The sequence below is a fragment of the Manis pentadactyla genome, chromosome 4, assembly GCF_030020395.1.
Source record: "Manis pentadactyla isolate mManPen7 chromosome 4, mManPen7.hap1, whole genome shotgun sequence".
In the NCBI taxonomy this organism is placed as follows: domain Eukaryota; kingdom Metazoa; phylum Chordata; class Mammalia; order Pholidota; family Manidae; genus Manis; species Manis pentadactyla.
In genome coordinates this window covers 106,150,380-106,170,564 of record NC_080022.1, presented here as the reverse complement: position 1 = coordinate 106,170,564, position 20,185 = coordinate 106,150,380, and the positions used below count along the sequence as shown (strand labels likewise).

Here is a 20,185-nt window from a genome sequence, read left to right as displayed (position 1 = left end):
AACTCCCTGTGTGCCCTCATCAACTCTCATCCTCTTTATCTAATGCACCCCTGTGTCATCTCTGTTTTTTTCCTTTTGCTTACTTTTTCAACTCTGCTTCCACCTGGCCCTGTCAGCCTCTTTGTATCATTATTCATGCTCATACAAAGCTTTATCTGCACATCAACCTATGTAAACTGTGTATACATCCCTTTGCCACCTATAAACAAAGTTCTGTGTTTAGGAGTGTTAGGTGCATTAGGTATGTTTAGGTTCCTGTGTATGTGTTTGTTTTATCTTGGTAGGAAAAAAAAAAGAAAAGTGAAATATAAGATCATTTTTTGTTACTTTTAAAAGGTGTTGCTTGATGAATTTAATACAATAAGAATACAAAGTACATTTGGTGTGTGTTAGAAGTGTAGGATAAGTATATGTAAGTATACATAACCTGAAGTGCAGGATAAATTATATTGTATTCATTGGACATTTATATTATTTCATCCATTTTAAAGAAATCAGTGTGTAACTAAAGGTTAGAGACATATTGTATTAAGTAATGGCCATCTCTGTATGTCATATTATGTATTTAAACACAGATGTGAACTTCATGTTATATGTATACCAAATGAGTGTGCTATGTCTAGGTTTGTGTGTGTGTTTCTGTTTTATTGTTTGTCTGGTTGGTGGGATATATTTTGTACTCATTTATGGATATGACTGCATCTCTGTGCACTCACATCTTTTAATTATCAGTGCACGTGTGCATGATGTAATACGACTTGCTCTTTGTGAATATGGAAAGTAGGGCACTCCGGTTGTTCGGTGCATGTGTTGATTTGTATGAGAATAAGAGTTCATTTCAAATTGCTTTTTTAGTCAGTTATTTAACTAGCATCAACTTGATAATCCACCATATGCCAAACACTGCATGGGTGTTAGGAATACAGTGGAGACCTCAGACGGTATGGACCCTGCTTTCACAGAGCTTAGAGTTTAATGAGAGATAGTCATTAATTATATATTTACATGAATAACTGTATGATATAAATTGAGGTAAGATCTGTGAGGGAAAGGAATATGGTTCTATGAGAGCATCTAACAAAGGAAATTGACATCATCTAGAAGGCTTCCCTGAAGACAGTGGAGCCAAAGTGGTGGATCAGTAGGCGTTAATTAAAGTTGAAGGGAGCCTTTATTGGAGGAGAGAATACAAAGCAGAAAGCAGAAAGCATCAGAAAATGGGGGAAAAGGCCAAAATAGCCAAGCACAGAAGGGAGTGCAAGTTGAGGAAGGGGTGGGAAAATGTGAAGGATTCAGTTTTATTCATGAGCAATGGGAAGACAAAGAAGAGTTTAAATCATGGACTAACATCATCAGTCATCCTGACTCCCAGGGCAGGTCCACTCACCCAGGAGCTATGAGTAGAAAAGCTACTTGTTCTTTAAGTCCAGAACAGGATCTCTCTGAGGCAAATAAATGATCTAAGGTAGGGTCAGTGATGGGGAAAGAAGTGGATGAGCTCAAGACATGTGTATAGGTAGAACTGACAGGACCTAGGTGTGGTTTGTGAAGGACAGTGAGATGTCAATTAATTAATTCCAAGTGATCTAAATCCAGACTGTGGGTTCACAGTGACTAAAAGCCTCACCTTTCTTGTTGGATCCTAAAGTCCTTAGGCATAATTGCTGTATCTGGCTTATCAAAACGTGTTGAAGTGCATGAGTACCTGTTGAATTTCTTAGAATATTTTTGATAGAGAAATGATCTTCTGTAACTCTCTTTGAACCAGGTACCCTGAGCATCACTGTCCTTCGCCCTTTCCATGAAGCATCACCATGGCTGATGAAAAAAGAATTAGGTACAATTGTTCCTCCTAATCTTCAGTCAAGGTCATGGGAGACATTTCCCCCAGTTGAGGTACGAATTTTTCTGTTGAACAGTCATCTTCATCTAACAATGGCTGGAATCCCCGTTCTTCTCCCATATATTCATGTATTTGCATTCTTCTGTTAATTGTTAATGGGTTAAAGGAGTTTTTATTTGAATATTTTAACATTTATAGATTTATGAGAAATATACCTGACTTAGCTAATTTTCTTAACTTATTAACATGCAAACTGAGTATATAAGAATAACATGAAGGATTATACACAGGGATTTGCAACTCCAATGTTAAAAAGTAAGCACTGTGATTATGTCAGATTAGAGAGACCCCACCTAAAGTTTTGTTAAAGAAAACATCTTGAGCAGGAATTACAAAATCCTACATCTTGCAGATTTGCCATTTCATTTTGCAAGCAATTTATGTGTGGCATATTACCAGACATTAAATTATTAAGTCAGTGAAGATATTGATAATATGATCAGAGAGAGATACTAGTGTTAAGTGAAGAGAATGTTTTTGAATTATGAATGATTTTTGCTTTCTACACAATCTTGTAATAGCAGAGGCACAGATAATGAACACGTAAGGTAACAAAAACCTTCTAGCCCTATATTTTAACTTGGTGACTATACTCAACATGGTAAATGAAGATGACCTGAATTCTAGTCCTGATTCTACCAATTACTAATAAGGGATTTGGTACAAGTCACACTGTACTCCACTTTCTTTTCTGAAAAATAAAGAGGCTGCACCAAGTGGCTCACTCAGGCCACATTGAAATGCATTATGACAAATAATATGCCACATCTGAGATTAATGAAGGAAGTTTATTTTCTTCCTCTGCAACTCCTATAGCTAGGACCTTCTATGCCTGGTAGCAGTGGCCCAGCCTACTCAAGCCCCTGGGTGGTCATCACTGACCAGGCACTGAACACTGAACAGCGATTTAAAATGAAGCACACCAGACACACTTCAGGACATATGACATCAAAGCACACCACTCCTGAAAATCAATTACAGAGATTACCTAGAGATGTGCTTCTATCTACTCTAAGACAGACCTTTCTGTCCAAGAGATCCTGGGCATGCTTAATCTAGAGTGAATTCAAAGACCCATTCAGATCTATGGGATTTTCTCTCAAGGAATCTCTCTAGGTCAAAATGAACATGAGACCAGGAAGTTAAAGACTGCCTAATTCCAAATGTCTTAGGCTACCTGTGGGTATTAAATGGAACAGTCACTTGCGTTTGGCCTAAGCCAGGCTGCTGCTGCATTACTGTGGCATTACCATTGCCTAGGACTCCGCTAATGCTACCTATCAGGACATCATGCAAGAGGATTTAAAGATATCCAGATTCTTGGAAACAAATATAGAGAGGAAGAGCTGTCCAGTTCTGTTACCAATTTTCCTTATATTTGCTAAGCTTTTTGAGAGTGGGGGTCATTTTTTCTCTTCATTGTATTCACGAGCAAGTGGTTCCTAGCATAATATCTACATAATAAGTATAGAGTGGAAAAAAAAAAAAAACAATGTTAAAACATTCTGATTTCTTTGGTGGTTATTTTGTTTTGTTTTGTTAACAGAAAAAAACTCTAGGAGCTCCATTTGGCACTTACATATGGAAGGGTCTTGACATTGGCTCCAAACAGCTAGTGACTGCCCCTGCCCCTATACTCAGGAACCCCAAGGTGTTACAGATACGCCAGTTCATCCAGCACGAGGTCATAAAGAATGAGGTGAAATTGAAGCTGCAGATTTCCCTTAAGGTAATGGAATCCAGGTAACCTGACCCAAAAAAATCAGAAACAGGGCAATCATTCCTCCTGGTTTCCTGAGGAATCTGAAGTTATACAATTCTACCAGTGTTTACCTAATGCAACACATGAATGTCAATCTTCCAGCGGGTAGGAAGTTGAGAAGTAGAAAATACTTACTGATTCCCATAATGTATAGGAGTATTAGGGCCCCAAAGACATTGCACAGATAAATAATTTTTATGTATGTGATTGCTATAGATAGTCCTCCTCCTTATTTTATGAGAAACTGGTCTGGTGACCTCTGGAAAAAGGCAAAACTCTGTATTTGATACTTGTCCACAGAAGAAATGGGTTGTTGGTTTTTGGAAAGGGTCTAAGAATTTGTAAATATACAGTTAGTTGTATATCTATAACATCCCACTGTCTAGTTTGTTAAGTCTCTCAGCACAGGGATCATACGTGTTTGTTTATGGTTGTGTACAGAGCACCTGGCATAGAGCAGGGGGCCATTATTTATGGAAATGGTCCAGTATTTATGGAAAAAGTAGAGTATATTTCTGTCAAAGCAAAGGCATGGACTAAACAATTTGCCTTTATAGGTAGAATCATAAGGACTATCCTTGGAAAGGACTCTAGCAATCATCTAAACCAACTCTGTCCCTTTTATTAATGAAGAGACACTGGAGGGCCGACTTAGAAGCCACGTCTCTCTGAGGTCCTCGAGGAGTTCAAACATACTGTAGCCCTTAAAGATTTGCCTGTGGACTTTTCAGGTCTTTGTTTATTAACATGTTAAAGAAAAGCCTTTCCAGAGTGCTTGACCAGTAACTGATTATTGAGCATTTTGAACTTACATATTCTTAAACTTCTTGTAGCATTTCAAGTTGATGCTGACTATTTTAATGTCTCTATCTTATTTCTGGCTTTTATTGATTTATTTTATTCTGCTGATTTAGGATTATATAAACCATATTCTAAAGAAAGAAGATGAGCTACAGGAAATGACAGTTAAAGATTCCAGAACAGAGGAAGAGAGAGGCAACGCTGCGGATCTCCTCAAGTTAGTTATGGTGAGAAGGAAATGTTTTATATGCCAATGTTTTTACTATTGTATCAGTGCTAGATGCTTCAAGACAAAATATTGTAATAGCTGCTTCTGCCACTTTTCTGAAGCATTTGCTCTCTTCTTATAATTTCTTATTTCTGTGGAAATCTGATCCCTCATATATTGAATTTTCCAATGCTGCTTAGGCTCTTCCTTAAATGTAAGTATTTCTGAAGGCTCTTAAATAACAGTTTTTATGATTCAGCAAAAGTGACACTCATTGAAATATTGAATTTATTAAATGAATGAAATAGGAAGCAGGGGAAGAAAGGAATTTCTACAACTTAAAATGATTTCCATTTTTAGATGTTGTTAAGTAAAGAAATGACTAAAAAAATCAAGTAAATTTTGTACTGACAATGAAAGACTAATTCATTTTATAGAATTTCTATGAAAGATAAATTTTAGCACATGAAGAATGCTTCTAAACAAAGTTAATTTTGTATGTAATACAATCATCACCATTAAGGAATTCTTTCTTTATTTCAGTCTTTCCCTAAAATGGAGGAAACTATGAAAAGTCATGTTACCGAAGGTACTACATTTACTATTCTCTGCAAAATATTTATGGATATCAAAGGAACAATCTTAAATACACTTCTCAGTCATTCTTCCATCTGATAGCAAAGCACTGTGCACGTATTTCTGTTGTAGTATTCACCATGTTGTATTGTAATGATTTATTCACATAATTTTTCTGCCCATATTGTGAGATCCTTGGAAACCATGATTGCCGCTAATTCATCTGTAACTTCCATCTGCTGAATGAAAAATGTTGACATTTCACTTTTATGTTAACCTCAACCTATATTTAGAACATAGCTAAGATACAAAAAGGAAGCAATCAACCAACCAGCACTCTGCCCCCAACATGCTCACACACACACACACACACACACACAGAATTGTTGAGCAACTACACATGACTGCCAAATCCTGGCACGGTTTGACTCTTATAGGTAGTTCAAGCAGTCTATTCTTGGAATACACCTTCCTTCAGAGCCTCTTTATTTGGGGATATACATAGCCCCCAATTGGTTACATAGCAAAATTGGTTATGTGGTTTCTCAGTTCACAGTAAAACAGTGGAGAACTTGGTGGTTTGAGGTTTCCTTTTCTTTTCTATTTTGGCCATTTTTAGATGTTGTTAGACAAAGGTCAGACTTCATTTAGCCCACAGAGTTGTTTCGTGCACTCTCCATGTTAGCTTTCTTAGTTGTTTTTGTTTGTCTGAACTTTTCTTCTCTTGAAATGTCACATTACCACATAGTGACATTTGGCTGAAGATGGTTAGCAGTTGCCCCTCTGTCATGACCATGAACAAAAGACTCCGTCACAACCCCCAGCATCTCTCTGTCCTTATACTCTTGTGATTCTTTTACCTAGACAGTCCCTTATAGTAGGGTTGCCAGATTTAGCAAATAAAAATATAGAAGGCCCAGTTTAATTTGAATTTAGATAAACAACAAATTTACTTATACTAGAAAATTAGTAAATCTGAAAATAAAATTTTACTAAATGCCCTACATTTTATCTGGTAACCCTACCTCATAGTATTTGCATTTGTAACCTCTGGCATGAGGGAACAGTCACCACAGAGGTAAACACACAGGTTGCCCAATGGTGAAAAACAAACTAAACGTCTTTTTTCAAACATGCAAACAGACAGACATAGGAGTCAAACAGGGTCTGCATGCTCACAGCTGCCCCTGACATATCAGTACGGTGACCCTAAGTCAGAGCTCCCTGTAGTATTTCCTAAAACACTATCATATGGCTCCATCCAAAATGACTTTTATGGTAAAATAAGTTTGGATAATACTGAATATTGCTGTATTTTCTTAGCCACAATGTACATTAACCAATTAAGGATGTAGAAGAGTCTTACAGCAAAGAAACATATTTAACCTTGAATAAATTGGTGTTTCCCAATCTCATATAACCCTGGAACATGGGAACTTTTTTCATTTCTTAATCTCCTATTAATATCTCACTGAGACCATGTTTGTAGAATAAACTGAGAATCACCACCCAGATTATCAAATGACTATTGTTTATATTTAGATCCCTACATTCAGATCCTTAGATACTTTTTTAGAGAAACAATTTCTACAAAGTGGTTAATTTTTTTTAAGTTTTGTGCAGAAATGCAGTTAGATAGAACATCAGTTCCCCTAATGATGTGTGATAAATGGGGTATCACTAAATTTTGTATTTTGACTATAAATGTGTGTTCTCCAATAGATGTTTCATAAAAATGGTATGGTTTGCTGTAACATTACAGCTTGGTCATGGAAATTCTGGTAAACAGTTGATAAATTAAACACAGTTACTCAAATGAGTAATTGGGTACTGACTCTGTTGTGCTGTGAAGAAGTGAGAATAAAAGTTAAATACATCTATTTTTTAAAGTTGCAGCCCACCTAACCGATTTATTCAATCAGTCTTTTACTACGGCTACAGAATGTCCACCAGAAATGTTTGCTACAGATTTCCGTGAAAAGAAATGGAGGTAAGTTGATCCAGTAAAGTGTTCCAATTAGCATTAAGCACATAGTGACTGAGGAAAGAGAGATGTGGGTGTCAGAACTGTGGGTGTCTCCCTCAATGACATCTCAGCCTTTCATTTTGCACACTGTTAACAACTGATCATAGAGTGGCAGCTTTTCTTTTATTGTTGGTAAGCTGAGAGCATTGCCCTTTTTCATCGTATTTTCCTTTCCTTCCACATAGGCACACAGTGACAGCAAAGCGCTGGAAAGAAAAGTTAGATCAAAAGAGGTAATTCTATCCTGAAGTATACATACATACATACATGGGGTCCCAGAATTTTAGAGTGGCATCAGTTGCAGGGCACTTCCATCCAGGCTCTCTGCTATTGTTGGGGTCTCTTCTCCTCTTCAGCCAAGTGCTCATTCAGCTTTTGGGTGATGATGTCATTATCTCTTGAAGAGGTCTGTTTGACTATTAGGTAGATTTTCTCCCTCTCATAAAGCAAGAAAGGTCTCAAGTACTCTCTGTGTTTTGGTAATTCTGATACACTGATTAAGTATTCTAGAACGTAATGCGAAGCATTGTCATAAACATTCCAGGATTCTTATAATTCACATGAGGAATGTGCTTTAAGCACTGTGTGCTTTGCTTATTCCAACTCCAGTCTATTGCCATAAAGAAAGGCAGCCAGATATATTTATTGAGTAAATAGTACATATGCACTATGTACTCTGGGTACCCTTGCACACATTTGCATGGTTCCTCTCCAGATTAACTTCCAGGATAGATATGCTTCTTAATAAATATGTCTGAGTTACCTTTTAGAATGTGTCTGTGAAGTGGTGAAGTAAGACCTTAAGTCTCATGGGCCACCCTTATATACAAGATCAAACTAGAAGGTATGTACTGTCTCACAGAAGAGCTCTGAAAGGATTTTCAAGAAACTAGTGACAGTGATGGCCTGTGGGGAAGGAGAGTATAAGGTCAGGGAAAAATGTGGGGTGAAGACTTCCTATTTATTACATACTCCTTAGTACTTTTTGAATATGTACATGCACATGGGTTATCCATTTATATTTTTTAAGATTTTGAAACATTAACAATTTCAAATTTTAGCCTATATGTAGATAATGGCAAGTCAGTGAAAGGTTTTGAAGAAGAAAGTGAAACACACAGGAATAAGAGCTACATGTCATAGAAAAAGAAGGGTTGGCAACATGGAAAATGGTTTGGGGAGGGGAGTTAAAGAAGGAGAACATTTCAAACAAATGGAAGGTGGTCAGTAAATGTCAGATGCTGTGAAAGAACCAGAAAACAGAATGAAAAGAGGAATTTGGGCTTATCAGTTGGAAGGTTTATTGATTTCTTGTGTGAAAACAGTTATAAGAGAGTGGTAGGCAATAGCCAGACTACCATAGGTTGATAAGTGACTCTAATGAAGCAGGAAAGGTAAGATATTTAAATGTGAAATTAAAGTTGTTTCAGTGAGATGATATTTTGATTCAGCCAGTGTTTCCAGAGAGGCCATCTGGGATAAGGGAAAGAGCACTGGTTTTAGAGTCCGCAGACCTGGCGTCAGTTTCAACGTGGTTACTTACAGACTAAATGATGCAGGCTGGTTACTTTAGTCATTAAAATTTACTTCAGAAATTCAGTTTGCTTATAGAATTTATCTATAAGACAAGGATGATTGGAATGCCTAATAACTAAGGTCTCTTTAAGCTCACGCATTTGGTGACTGACACGTGACTGGCATGTGCACTTACCTAGATCGTGGGCTTGGAGGCAGGCAACCTGGGTTTTAATTCAAACTTGACCTCTTATTAGTTATGTGATTTAGGGTAGGTTGCTTAACTTCTCTACACCTTGATTTTTGATCAATAAAATGGGGATATAGTAGTAACTCATAGGGTTATTATAAGATTAAATGGACTTATAAAATTCCTGGCATGCAATAAGCACTTCAAAATGAAAACTATGTCACATAGGATTTGGTTCAGCTACATTTAACAGACAACCCCCAAATCAGTGCTTTCATATCTAACAAAATTTATTTTTTCTAATGTAAAAGAAGTCAGAAGTGGACAGTCCATCAGGAACCCAGATTCCTTCATTTTATCTGTTCATCATTCTTAGCACATAATTTTCATCCTCAAAGGTGTTGCACAGTTGCAAAATGACTGCTGCAGCTACAACCTTTTCACCCATATTCCAGGAATTCTAGGAATAGAGATGAGACAAGAACAAAAGGAAAGTCTCCTAGTTGAGTTAAGCCCTGCTTGACAGCTATCTGGAGTCTTACCCAGTGATTTCAGGTTCCTTCTCATTGGCCCTCTGTGTCTGTATATATATATATACACATATACATACAAGGAAGGCTGGGAAGTATACTTTTTAGTGGGTATATTGCCTCCCCAATATAGGTTCCAATACTGGAAAGACAACTAGTAAGATTATCATGATTGCTTTTAATTTGCTTCATAAGCACTGATCACATTATTCATAAACCATTCTTCAGGTTTTAGTTTTTATTTTGGTTACCACTGCTACTGAAATGATAGGAATCAGTAGAATCTAGCTGGCATTTAAACCTCAGAGAATTGAAAGACATGTGAAAAGGTCAACCATGTGACTTTCAGTCTTTTGAGATCAACTGTAAAACCAAACTACCCCCTGTGGTAATTATGTCCTATCTGATATGAAAGTCTGACGTAGGAAATGTGACTGATTCTAGGAAAAGCAGAAAAGGAGCCAAAACAAGTTGACAAAAAAATCTCTGCTGAGTTAATTTTTACCAGTTTTACTGTTAGTGATCCCATTTTCTGTGAGATTTAGAGCTAAAACACAAGCAAATAACATTTTAAAAATATTCTGTCTTCTTTTGCATCGCTATGGAAATATCAACCAGGAAGGAAATTGAAAAAACACACAATTATCTAACGGAAATTAGGAACAAAGTAATATCACCCTACTTCAAATCTGAATTGAGCAAGTTATATCAGTCACAGGTAATTAAATATAATTAAAAACAACTGAATAAGTCCTCATAAAACTTGATACAAGGCATATCTCTCCTTTCCCTGATGTTTCTTTCCTGCATCAACCTGACTGGCTGACCCATAGCTTTCAAATCCATGCCCTCATAGACGTGAGTGGGAAGGCTAGTTTCAGGTCTCGCACCCAAGTAGAAGTTCTTGACCAATATATTAGTACCATTCTACCTCCCTGCTTTACTACTAACACTATTAATTGCCTTCTCCCATCTATTTTAAGCCCTTTTGGGGATTGAATTCTCCCTACTGATGATTATTATCCTCTGATAAATCCCATTTTGAAGTTTTTATCTCATCACAAATTTTCCCCCGTCAGCTGTGAGATACTGGGAAGCTCATGGAAGCAGCGCACTCCTCTGCTCTTCTGTGAAACCTTCAAACTCTCAAGCCAAGTGAATATTTTCATGTGTTTGAACTCCCAGTGTTTCTATGGAAATTCTAGATGCTATTATTAACCAGAGGCTGCCTGAAAAGAAATTATAGAAAATTATGACTAATTTAAAAAAAAAATCTATAATTGAGTTAATCAGTCTCTTGAAAAACTTTTAGTTTGCAGACTATTTTCAGGGCCTTAAAAAATATGCTTACGTCATTGCTAATCAACTTAACATTGCTGCAGCAGTTGCATTTCAGCCATGTGTAAGTCTAAAATAAGTCTTTTGGTTTTTTTTTTTAGTTTAATTATGTGGACACCCTTTCTAAAAACCTGCCTCCTTTTATAAAGAAAGATAAAGGTGCAAACAAAACAGCTGTTCAGAATACAGTTGATCTTCATCCAGGTAATGTGTTCAGTAGCTCTTATTCCTGTTAACATGCTGAAGTGAAAAATACCTGATAGTGGCCTCTTAGAACCTATCTGGTTCCTACCACCTTTTGTTTCAGTAGTAGCTAATAGCATAATCTAACCTTGATCTGTATATTACAGATTTGGCTGAGTTATATGAAGAAAACAAGATGTAAATAAAATTTAGTTTCATCCTGTATGCTTAAAATTGACCTGAAAGCATTATGAAGACAAAACTAATTTACAAGCCAAGCAAGTAGTGAAGCTTGTTGGAGAACAGGGCATTCTCATGGTCTTAAAATATCACCTTGTATTACATACTAATTATAAGGAGAGATATGTACCTTTATAGTGGAGAGATATTACATCTTCCTCCTTGACCAAGTGATCACATTTCTCCCAACTCTGAGACAGCCCAACATTAGGTACTTGCTCATATAATGCCATATGAAGTGCCTAGGATCTGTGCAGAATTCCTTCCAAAAATCCTTAACCTAAATCTAATCAGGAGGGAGCAATCTGACAAGTCCAGAAGGTAGACATTCTATAGGACAACTGGCCTAGATTCTTAAAAAGAGTCAATGTCATTAAAAGGAAAAAGATGGGTGGTTGTTCTATGTTAAAAAACAAGAGGCATTAAAGCTGCATGCACTGCCTGAATATTGGATGCTGAATTGAGAAAAACAGCTATAAAAGATAGTATAGATCAGCTGTACAAGTGTGACTAGGAAACCATGTATTACAGAGCATTGTGGAATTGCTGTAAGTCTTCTTGGGTGTGATGGTGGCATTGTGGATATGTAGGACAATGTCATCATTTCAAGAGACGAAGAATCTAAGGATGCAATGAAAGTTAGTACTTCTTTAATAAACTGGGTAGGTAAAGTACCAAGATAGAGGAATTTTTCTACTGGACAATACCCAAAATTCAGATGCCTACAATGAGCATGGCCAAAGAAAATATCTAATTACCACAGAGCTTCTCGAAAGCAGAGATTAAGGCTAGACTTATAAAGATGATGGAGAGAAATCAGAGATGAAAGTTGATGGTGCATATGCTGCATGGCACCTGGCAGAGAGCTCTGATCAATCAAACCTACTCCCCCCTTGACAGGAGACAAGGCTGCAGCCTTTCCAGCACAGTCCCCCAAGCAGCCACCACCATTCAGCCAGGGTGGCACATAAACACACTGGGATGTATTTGCATCACCAGGCCTTAATGTACTAATTTAAAATTTGTTTCATATTGTACTTCTTAGAAAAATACATTTTAATAAAGAGATATATTTTCATAGTAAGGGATGGATTTAAGATTGGAAACCTCTTTTGAAAAATTGTATCTCCATTATTCTTGCTGGATAAAAATAAGCCAAACTACTTGGTCTCTGCTTCCAAGTACTATGTGGTCATAAGGTCCAGAAAGAGCTAGCTAGCTCTTCAGGAGTTAAAGCCTTGAAGACACTGTCCTGTTTGTTAATGAAAAGCATTGTGTCATATAATAAGGAATCCCTTCTCAATAGCATTTTTATATTTAGTCTTTCTAAGAGTGTTAAGGGGGAGGGGTTGCGGGAGAGTACCTTCATTGTAAAGAAGAATACTAATATTGGTAGTCATTGTATCATTGTCCAAAATAGCACTTTATAATATTAGTTTTGGGTTTTTTAGATTCCCAGCCAAATGAAGATTCAGAACAGGAATCTTCAGATACCCTTAGTCTGCCAAAATTGGAGTGTTTTGTGGCTACCAAGGAATCTGCTAAACAGAACCAAACTGAAAATGTAACAAAACCTCCAGAAGGTATGGCAGTCATTTACTTTGTCTCATTGTTTTCCAAAACTGGACATCATGTCCTTTTGGAGTATGGGAAATGGCAGTAGGGTAAGGTTGGCAACTACAGAAAAAATCTAGAAGGGATCCTGGAGCTATGGAACTTTGTAAGGCTTTTCATCATGTCCAAGTATCTTAAAAAATATTTCGAGAATGACTACAAATCCCAGATTAATGGAAAAAAATAAGAAAGATTTTTTTAGATTTATTATTTTAATATTGTATTTCTTCATTATATTATTATTATATTATATTATATTATATTATATTATATTATATTATATTATATTATCCCTTATGGTTCTAAGAACTTGTGTGATTTACTGAGGGCCAGGGACCTGGAAGCTGTTTTAAGCAGCCAGTAACTTGGTAGTTAGATTTACCTGTTATTTCAGTACTTTCTTGGTTTGTAGATGTTAGAAGAGAAACATAAGGTGCAGTCTGTCTCTCCCATCATCTCATTGGGGTAGCAGAAATCGAACTATGGGATAATACAAAATAATATCCAGTTACAATGGAGTCACATTCCTGATTTCACTGAAGTTAATCCAACTAAATATAGTTGGTCAGAAAAAGAGAAGCAGAATAATTTAAATTGTGTAGATAAATTTGCACCCTTTGACTCTTGTGGGCATGTCCTGTTCCATATTGAAAGTAAGATGGGAATCTGCTTATGGATCTTAGTTACCGCCTATAAGGGGAATATCTTGCCACATTTATGGGCCAATTAAAGATTTACATTACCCAAGTCTTTTGCCTTCTCTCTATAAGGTTTATTCATTTTGTAGATAAATTTACTCAGTGCCTCCTGTGTGCCAGGTATTGTTCTAGACATAGAAATACAGCAGTTAAGAAGCCAAAGTCTTATAGACCTGTATGTACAAGGGGCAGGCCTAACCAGAAATAAGTAAATAATAAATTAGATAAATTCAGACTGTGAAAAGTGTTATCACCTGATAAAACATGGAGAGGGATTCCACCCTTGCGGGGAGGGACAGCATTCCATTAGGGGGTTAGAAGGCCGCTCTATGAAGGAACATTTGAGCTCAGACAAGAACAAGGAGCCAGCCATGCAAACACTAGGGGAAAGGAATATTCCAGATAGTGGAAGAGCAAGTCTGAAGGCCCTGATGGGATAAGACACAGAAAGAAAGGAATATAGCTAGAAGAATAATAAGCAAAGGAAAAAGCAGAGAAGGTGAGGTCAGAGATAGGGGAGATCATGTGACACTGCATAGGGAGTTTTGAACTTTATTCTAAGTGCAGTTTTATACAAACACCATTGGAAGGTTTTGAGCAGGGTAGTTACATGACTAAGTTATGTTTTAAGATCACTGTGGTAGCTGTGTGGATAATAGCTAGTGGCCAGGGAAGGGAGGAGTGGGGAAAAGTGGAAGCATGGAGAAAGCAACTGAAGTAGAGCATTGGCACAACCTTGGCCAGGGTGGTTGGTTGAGAAGCAAATCAGTTGGAAGCATATATGCTGCAGGTAGAGTCAACAGGACTTGCTGGTCAATTAGATGTGGGGGTGAGAAGAGGAATCAGGGTGATTCCTGGCTGAACTGCTTTGACTGGTTGTGAGGCCGAGAATTTGTAGTTGTAGCAAGTTTCCAGGTGGAGCTGATGATGCTGGAACAGCAGCAGCGCTGCGCTAAGGCAAACACCAGAATGTAAATATTAGGCAGGAGAGGAGCCAATAAAGGCAACTAAGAAGACAGTGAAGTAGGAGAAAAGCAGGGGCATGAAAATCGCCAAGTGTTTTGAGTGTATCAAATACTCCTGAAAGGTGGAGTAAGATCAAGAATAACCATTGGATTGGATAAAATGGAGATCATGAGAGATCTTGACAAAAAGCAGTTTCAGGGCATGGAGGAGACTGAAGCCAACTGAAATTATATATAGAATGGCTGAAGAGGGTCAGCAGCAGGAATACACAGTTTTACCCGAGAGTTTTGCTGAAAAGAACAAGAGAAATTGTAGCTGGAGGAGATGTATGTCCAAGGAATTGTTTTATTTTGTTTAGTTTTAGGCATACTAGAGCATACCGATTAGCAAACAATAATCATTCTGTCGTGAAAGAGAGAGCTTACAGGCCAGAAGAGGGCTTAGCGGCAGTAGCAAAGTTCTAAAGAAGGTGAGAGAAGATGACTTGGGACACACGCTGAGTGGCATAGTTGACCTTAGATGTGAGCAGATTCACAATGACAGCAGAGAGGAGAACATTACATTGGCACATGGGTTGATACATTTGGTGCTGGGAAGATGAGCAAGCCTGGTTGAAAAGGAGCGGATATAATGATAGAATATAAAATCCATTCCGGAGAGGAAAGGCAAACAAGAAGGGGGAGACTGATCATTTAAAGTGATAGTGTAGTTGATTAAAGGTCTCAATGATGTCAAATAATTTGCTTGGAGACACAATAAGGTAATAAGCTTAGATGAGGAAAATGAGATTTTGAAAGTAAAATTATTGGTGTTGGCAAAGTCAAAGATATAACAACCATGGGAGTTTCTGAGGTAGAGAAGAGGGAAAGGTGACGAATCGGGGTGACTGAGAATCAGAGGACAGGTCATGTCACCAGGAGAGGTGAAAGAGAAGACCATTCAAGGTATCAAGATCAGTGAATCAAGGGAATGATGGAGAGGCCAATAAATGACAACTCTTGAAGATGTTACAGTCCGATGGCTGGAGCTTCAAAGGAATGGGAGATTTTTATGGAGGAAAAAAATTGTTTGGACTAAGGAGAACTACAGAACGCCTAGCACCAAGAAACTTGAGATAAGAGACAATAATGTGACTCCTCTATATTAAATTAAATTTAATAAAGTTTCAAGGAGGTCAGAGTGGGAAGAGATTAACACAGTGGGGGAAAGCTCTATAGGAGAGGTGCTCTTGAAAAATAAATAGAATTTCATAGATTTAAGATTTTAAGATTTTGGGTTCTGTTGGTTGAGTGGCCACCTCTGCCCCAGTGCTGGGGTTGGCAACAAGGCGTGTTTCTTCCCAGCTCTGCGTTCAGTGACACCATCTGACAGCTTAAGTCAGCTGTGGTGAGAAATCAGTAAATGCTACAAATGTACAAATTGTACAAACCAGAGCCATTCTTTTCCAGAGAGGCAGTTTAACATTTACCAACATACCCATTGGCTGCAGGTAAAGTTCGGGTATATCCCAGGTCCCACACTAAAGGGGCCACTATCCTCTGGGCCAGCTGTTACCGCAGAGGGTTAAAGCTCAAGAGAGGGAAATGTGTTTCTGCTCCCAGCCTCTGCTAACAACTGGCACACTGCCACTTACACACACATTTATCGGTTAAAGCAAGTCCTGTCGCCAAGATCAAAGCCCCATTTCAGTGGGGCAGAAGAATATACTCCACCTACAGGGAAGGAATGCTCAGAGAGGATGTAAATAAAACCATGTTCTGAGAAGAAGTAAGAAAAAAATGTATTGTGAATAAATACTGCAGACTGCCTCCGCATAGAAACAGGCAACCATTACAGGCTCTTCAGCAGGTCAGGTCCTGAGGTAATATCCAGATGATACCACTAGTAGGACCATCCAGCCACTGCCCCACTGCTGAGTTACTCCCTCCCCCTTCCCTCAATCCCTGGTGAAACCCGGGGAGGCTCAGGGGGTGGGGGGATGACAGTCCATCTGTAGAATGGGAGGCAGTATGGTGCAGAGCAGAGCTTAGAGTATAGATTCTGCCTGGATCTTTACATAACAGTGACATATCATCGGGCATGCTGTTTAACCCCTCTGTCTCTTCCTGTTTCATCTTCCAAAGTAAAGGGGAAATAATGGGTTATACATTACAGGGTTGTAAGGATTAAATTTGTTAGTATATACAAAATGCTGAAAGTAGTGCTTGTCATAAAATAAACTCCATATCAGTATTTACTATCAGGAATAACAGAATGAGTGACTAATTAGTATCCATTAGACTAGTGAAATGAATTCACATAAAACACATATAGTAAGAATACAAACAAAAAGACATATCAAGCCATTAGAATGGTTGCCTATGTAGGCAATTGTAATCAAAGGGAAAAAATACATTAAAACACTGATCACTGAGCTCCATCCCCAGAAATGTTGATTCTGTTACCGTCTGAAATAGGGCTTGTCTGGCACGTGGACTGAGAATCTGCAGCACGTGGCCCAGGGGATTATGATGCACAGATGAGTTTGGGACACACTGGGTAGCTGTCTAGAAAAAACTTACTACTCATACAGAACACTTCTGTGAGCAGATGTTTGTGGGGTTTCCCACACCAGGCAATCCTGCATACCATCAGGGCATCCTATTATGACTTTAACCAGAGTTAGGGCAGACCTTACAGGTAAAAGGCTCAGTCTCACAAAACTGCTGACTTCAGATGCTAATCTCAAGTTAGGCTGTCACCTGTGCTTCTTTCTGACCAACCAGCTGTAAATCAGGGCTCCCACAAGACCCTTCTAGGGTTCAGTAATTTTCTAGAACAGCTCACAGACCTCATATATTCTTATGTAATAAGAGATACGATAAGAGGCACAGATGAATAGAGACACAGGGCGAGGTCCGGAAGGTCCAGCCCAGGAGCTCTGATGCTGTGCAGCTGGGGGGCACCACCCTCCCGACCTGTGGATATGCTCACCAACCTGAAAGCTCTCTGAACCTCAAACAGTAGGGACTGTGGTGGAGACTTCATCACAGAGGCGTGATTGATTATTAACTCAGTCGCCTTCCCCTCGCCCCTTCTCAGAGGGTGGGTGTGGGGCTGAAAGTCCGAGCTTCTGGTCACGGATCAGTCTTTCTGGTGCCTGGCTGCCATCCTGAAGCTGTTCGGGAGCCTGCCCAGAGCCACCTCGTTAGGTCAGGAGGCACACCTGCCACCCAGGATGTTCCGAGGGCTTTGGGAGCTCTGTGCCAGGAATCAGGGGCAGAGACCAACACATATATTTTCTATTATCTCACACCAGTAGAAGGAGAGTGTTCCTTGTGGAGTCTGACACACATCGTTGTACGTTCCACACCTGCCACTTCTTTCAGTGTCTTGAACAATTTATTTAACTTTGGTTTCTGCGTCTGTAAAAACAGGACACTACTATTATATTAGTTAGGACTCTTCTATTTGCAGCTGAGACAACTGAAGCTCAAACTCACTGAACTAAAAAACGGTGGGGAGGGGCAATTTACTAGTGTTCAAAAGCAAACCTCAGAGAAGTACATACGGTACCAGCCCAGATCCTGTATTCAGGCCCTCCAGCCTGGCAGGGGCATGTTTGTATCTGATTGCCCATCTCTCTGGGCATCCTCCCTGCCTCATCTTGTCCCTCTTTATTTGTCCTGTTTGATTTAATCCTCTGCACAAAGACAGGCCATGTCCACATGGCAGGGACCATGACTATAGAGGTCCAAGGTTCTGATTCTTCCAGATCCATAATCCAATAAGCAAGACGGGCTCATCCCTGTCAACTTTTGTGGAAACATCTCAGTGACATGCCTGTGTTGGCTTTGCATGGGCCATGCACCATCCTGATGGCTGGGGCCAGGGATGTTGTGGCACCACAAGTGTGTGCGGTAGGAGTGGGTGTGGAGGTGGGTGATGGGGAGAGTGCTGAGCACACAGATTATAATTACCATAAGTCTCATCTCAGGGCACCTGAGAACAAAGGGAGATGCTATATATAAAAACATACATGTGGTGTGGTGCTTGCCTGCGGATAGTGGACACTTAAATATTAGTTCCCTTCCCTTTCTGCTCTTGATGCTTTGAATAAAAGAAAGGATGTTTAAATATAATAACCTAAAATACAATTCTTATTTCAACCTCCTGGATGTTGGAGGAATATATACAGCTGCAGCTATGTAGTTGATTAGCTCATTCCTTTGCCAAATGCAGTGATCTGAGAATTTAATTTTCTGGCTTGATTTGTCTATAATTACTGAACCACCTTTTAGAACTATAAATATGGTTGCTGAGCCAAAGAAATTCTTAAGATCTTGCCCTCAGTAGTTTCAAGAAAACTTTCAGAGTTAGTGTTATATTGTATTATCATTGTTGCTTTAATGGAAAGAAACCTGGAGACCTGGGTGTAAATTCCATTCATCACAAGAAAGTCATTTGACTTCTTAGAATTTCATTTTTCTCATTTATTTAAGAAAGGTGATGCTAATAACACCTGCTCTGCCCATCTCAAAGGGCTGGTAAGATGTAAAGACACATGCTAGACTTAAGAAAAGTCTCTGTTCCTTTAAATAAGCTCTTAAAAGAGAAAAGAATAAAAGTATCCCAAGTTGGTTTATGTTCTTATATACTCTGGTCTGACCTCGAATGTTTTTGAATAAAATGCCCATGTGGCATAATTTAAATGTTCTCTCTACAGAACCACAGTCTGTGCCCCTGAAAATTCCAACCCAGTCATTGCTGCAGGACGCTGCAGGACAAGCAAGGAAAGAGAAAGTGAAGTTACCTCACTATTTGCTGAGTTCCAAGCCCAAGTCTCAACCTCTCATAAAGGTAAAACAAAGGAACAAATTTCCCAGAGTCAATCCAGCATTTTACAGAATCCTGACTGGAAGGTACTGATTTCCTGCCACTGTAACCCGCTATTTGTTGTATATATACTGTCTCACCATGAAGACCTTCTGGTCACAGACAAACTAAGGCGGGGCTTCGCTGGAGCCAGCTCGTACAGGCTCACGAGAGGAGTTTTATGCTCTGACTGCTAAACCTTTGACAGTTTGAAATCAGCCAAGCGAGTTCTTACACCTTGGAAATTGGCAAATGCTACTAAGTCAAGGTTCTTTTCAGAGAGCCAGCTTACCAGCACCCTTCTTAGGATAAAATCCAAATGACTCAGCATGACTGCAAGCCATGTTTACTCCTTTATCCTCACCTTGCCCCAAACTCACTACACTTCAGCCATTGTGGGTTTCTCTTAGTTCTTTAAAAACACCAAGCTCCTTCCTTCCTCCAAGCCTCTAAGATTATGATTCCATCTCAGCTCTGTTGGGAAGCCTTCCCTGAGCCCCCATCAAGTTTCAATAGCTATCCTTGGCTACTTCCATGGCACACTGTGTTCTTCACCATCATAGAACTTATTGCCATGTATATAACTGGTAAGTTGTAGGACTGCTTCTTAAATTTTAATGTGCACATGAATTACCTAGAAATATTGTTAAAATATGGATTCTAACTCACTGGGCCTGGGGTGGGGCCTGAAATTCTGCAGTCCTGAACAAGCTCCCTGGTGAGGAGGTCAGTGCTGCCAAGTTGGGGAATACCGAGGAAACAGGGCAGCGATTCTCAAAGT

General features: G+C 38.9%; 1 protein-coding gene across 1 annotated transcript in view; it reads left to right on the top strand.

Moving 5' to 3' along the window:
- The window catches only part of SPAG17 (sperm associated antigen 17), a 262,478-nt gene that overhangs the window by 217,828 nt on the left and 24,465 nt on the right, over positions 1 to 20,185 (top strand). The window contains exons 35-44 of the mRNA XM_057500594.1: positions 1,769 to 1,896; positions 3,450 to 3,632; positions 4,580 to 4,693; positions 5,218 to 5,263; positions 7,141 to 7,240; positions 7,462 to 7,509; positions 10,130 to 10,229; positions 10,951 to 11,053; positions 12,724 to 12,855; positions 19,256 to 19,389. Coding sequence (XP_057356577.1) covers positions 1,769 to 1,896; positions 3,450 to 3,632; positions 4,580 to 4,693; positions 5,218 to 5,263; positions 7,141 to 7,240; positions 7,462 to 7,509; positions 10,130 to 10,229; positions 10,951 to 11,053; positions 12,724 to 12,855; positions 19,256 to 19,389 — 1,088 coding nt within the window. The remainder of the gene's footprint in view (positions 1 to 1,768; positions 1,897 to 3,449; positions 3,633 to 4,579; positions 4,694 to 5,217; positions 5,264 to 7,140; positions 7,241 to 7,461; positions 7,510 to 10,129; positions 10,230 to 10,950; positions 11,054 to 12,723; positions 12,856 to 19,255; positions 19,390 to 20,185) is intronic.